The 3,922-nt window shown below is 30.7% G+C and overlaps 1 protein-coding gene across 1 annotated transcript; it reads left to right on the forward strand.

The window, feature by feature from the left end:
• Window positions 1–1,330, forward strand: LOC114408130 (WAT1-related protein At5g07050-like). The gene is made up of 4 exons (XM_028371235.1): window positions 1–360; window positions 465–527; window positions 694–810; window positions 900–1,330. The coding sequence occupies exons 1-4, from the start codon at window positions 152–154 to the stop codon at window positions 1,084–1,086; spliced, it is 576 nt and encodes a 191-aa protein (XP_028227036.1). The 5' UTR covers window positions 1–151; the 3' UTR covers window positions 1,087–1,330.
• Window positions 1,331–3,922: the final 2,592 nt, after the last annotated feature.

Raw genomic sequence — 3,922 nt, forward strand, 5'->3', positions numbered from 1 at the left:
CCTTCTTCCAAGTGTTCTTTCCATTATTCTACAGTGTCCTCTCTTTGGTTCTCTATTATTTATTGTGTCCTCCTTTTGGCTCTCTAATATTTATTTCCACCGTTTTCTCAAAACAAAGCCCCTCCAAATTCTCCAACAAATAATAACCGAAATGGCCACTGAAAAGCTTAGAAGTGGTGCCAACTTCCTTGAGAACTCTAAACCCTACTTTGCCATGATTGCTTTACAATTTGGCTATGCGGGCATGAACATTATCACTAAGGTTTCCCTCAACCGTGGCATGAGCCACTATGTACTTCTTGTTTATCGCCATGCCTTTGCCACTGCTGTCGTCGCTCCATTTGCCTTCATCCTTGAAAGGTTCATTGAATAAGCATGCACCTTATAGCAAGCCATCAGAAGTTTTTTGTTTTCTTAATATAAAAGCATTATAAATTAATGCTAATGCATGGTTTCAATTTCAGGAAAGCTCAACCGAGGATAAAATTCCCAATTTTCATGCAAATATTTTTCCTAGCTCTACTTGGGTTAGTTCCATAATTTGATGCACTAAATATACATTTAGACCAAGTTTGTTTCATTAAAATTTTGGAAAATCATCGATTTATTATAAAATTTTATTTCTTCAAAGAACTAAATACATTGATAAATGAATAAGTTGCTTACATATCAAGTGTTTACTATTGTACACAGGCCTGTGATTGATCAAAACTTCTACTATGCTGGGTTGAAATTAACCTCCCCAACCTTCTCATGTGCAATGAGCAACGTGCTTCCTGCCATGACTTTTGTTATGGCAGTATTATGCCGGTAAAATTAAGATAATTCCAATAGAAAAGTTATTTTTGAAGGTTTTTTTTTCTTTTTTTCTGTCTCTAAGGATTGGATTATGTGAAAAGGATGGAGAAGGTTAACATGAAGAAGGTGAGATGCCAAGCCAAGGTGGTGGGAACATTGGTGACGGTGGCTGGGACCATGTTGATGACCTTGTACAAAGGCCCTAGAGTGGAAATGGTTTGGACCAAACATGCACCTCATCATGGGCAAATCAATAATGCAACATATACCACAACATATTCAGAGTGATAAAGTAACTATGCCACACACAGAGACATGTACTACACCAATGAGCGATAGCCACCTAGAACCTTATGGAGAGGGACCACTATCGACCGCCAAGAAGTATCCACTATATTTGAGGAAAGAGTGTGACATTGCCCCAAGTTCACATTATAGAGGAACAGTTCACGAAAGACTTCTCTTGAGACTCACTAACTCAGGATTTAACTTCCATAGGAGAGGCATTCTCTGGCACGAATAAAAGAAAATAGAATAAAAAAATAGGGGTTTAATTTGTTCCCATTTTCCATACGATTGATATTAACCTACTTATAGATATAAAATTGTAACTCAGATCGAATATGGTTAATGAATGAAGGTGAAACATAAATAGCCATAACTTTAAGAATTTGAATACTCACTAATACATATTCATAGCACTTTTCCTTGAAAATATTCATTTTTTAAGAATGTGTTTCATTAAAATTTTACTGGAACAATTATGCAGGAGAAAAACCAAGTGAAAAATAATATATCATACTTCTTTTGGTCAAGAAAAGTATATCATACTTCAATATGTTATGATATATTGTCTCATTAAAAATCTAATAATTAGGAAAATTCAGTGGAAAAAAAACTCATAGTGGAGGAACAAAGAGATAGAACGTACGTATTTATTTTTCTTTCTCATGCAAATTTATAATCATTTTTAAGATGATGAAGGTCAATCTTGTGCACCAATTACTCAAAAATTTTACTTGATAGTAACTTTTTTAAAAAGATTTGCTTGTTTCTCCGACCCATAAATGAATTTGTATAATATTTTATCGCCATTTCTTTAAGATTGTCAATGAGTTTTTGTTTTGATAAAAATATGTTTTGTTTTATTTCTTTTAACGCATCATCTTTTCAATTGGATAGTATATACAATATTATTTTCACATTTAGTCGTTGATGTATTATTTTTTAAAAGTTAAACCACAAATTTCCTCACAGCAATAAGATATGGAGTAGTACTTTATAAGTGTATTTAAAAAATGGAATAGTAATTGAATATTTATGATGAATATGTCATGTCTTGTGTATAAATAATTTTCCGTTTAAGGACATTTTGTGTCTATTCGTAAATATTGGTCAATTTACTTGACGTCTCTACAAAGCGTCACATCATTTCAAATGATATCGAATAAGAACATTATTCTACCTTGTTCCTTGAACGAAGTCACTTTTATTCAATTTTGTGTATATTCATTATGAATGGACACATAATTTTAATAGATATACATATATGAATAATCACGTCATTTCATTTAATGTCTAACTCATGGTTCAAGAACATATATATATATATATATATATATATATATATATATATATATATATATATAGATATATATATATATACTATGGGTAGCAGAGGTACCTATAACCCTTTTACAAAAGATCAAGAATAAGTGACCAGTTTCTATAAAATGGTTATTGATTATTTATCTAAAAAAGGAGACAAATAAGAATAACCAAATAAGCAAAGTGATCCCACTATTGGACTCAACAAGCCCAACGTGAGTGTAAATATGCTTTTCAGAAATAAATGTATTTTATTGTTCTAATTATAGGAAACGTAAATTTATTTTAAGAGGTATTGTTACTTTTCTTTGATACCATTCATTTTGTGAAATTTATTAATAAGCCTGATAAGAGACAAATTGTAAGTGTACGGTAGTCATCAATTAATAATATGAATCTACATGGATCGTGTTTTTGGCTCAACAATTACTGCAATTAAATAGAAATCAAATAATCGAGAAAAGATTAAAAATTGATTTGGAAATATTTATATAACAATTTTAAAGATTTAAAGATTAAGATAAGATAATGATAAAAGATAAAATTAAAATAAAAATAAGAGAATATTTGATTTGGATTAAATTTAGATTTGAGAAATTTTTGGGATTGGGGTTTCGCACCGAGACTCTTATTCGACTAATCTAACAATTCAAGGTTCTTTTTAATTTTCTTTAATGATGAATTAACTTAAGGTAATATTCGTTCTCTTTCAAGAAAGGAAAATGTGTCTAATTGAATTTATCCCTTACTGTCATTGTGGTTATGTTCAATTAAATCGTTTATGTTCTTTGTTAATTTGTTTTACCCATGTACCTAGGATTAATTCCACTTTCATGAAACAAAACCAAAGTTCGCCTATTATGGTTCCAACACATAAGTTCACCTCTCGGTATATCCTTAAGCATCTAACATCATGCAAACGATGATCAAGTGTCTGACATGTATAAATCAATAAAAGAAGAATTAAAGGGACGAAATTAAAGAGAACCTTAAATCTATTAAATTAACATAAAACAATTGTAAAGGGCTACACCCTAATCCCAAAACAAAGAAACTACTCACACATTCATGTGAACACAATCACAAAGATAAAAGTGTAGAAGCAAAGCTTCATGGTGAATCAAAGGTGTTTTGATGATAACAATGATGATAACAAAAGATGGCGACAAAGGTGATGACAAAAAGCTCAAAGATCAATCAAGAACAATTCAAGAGTTCAAGATAAGAATCAAGAAGAATTCAAGACTCAAGAAGAAAGTCTAGAGACAAGAATCAAGATTCAAGGTTCAAGATCTCAAGAATCAAGATCAAGATTGAAGACTCAAGATTCAAGAATGAAGAGAAGACTCAATCAAGATAAATATTAAAAAGTTTTTTAAAACTTTGAATAGCACATGAGTTTTTGACAAAACCCTTTACCAAAGAGTCTTTACTCTCTGGTAATCGATTACCAGATTGTTGTAATCGATTACCAGTAGCAAAATTGTTTTGAAAAAGTTTTCAAATTGAATTTACA

This window comes from Glycine soja, chromosome 4 (assembly GCF_004193775.1).
Source record: "Glycine soja cultivar W05 chromosome 4, ASM419377v2, whole genome shotgun sequence".
Classification (NCBI taxonomy): domain Eukaryota; kingdom Viridiplantae; phylum Streptophyta; class Magnoliopsida; order Fabales; family Fabaceae; genus Glycine; species Glycine soja.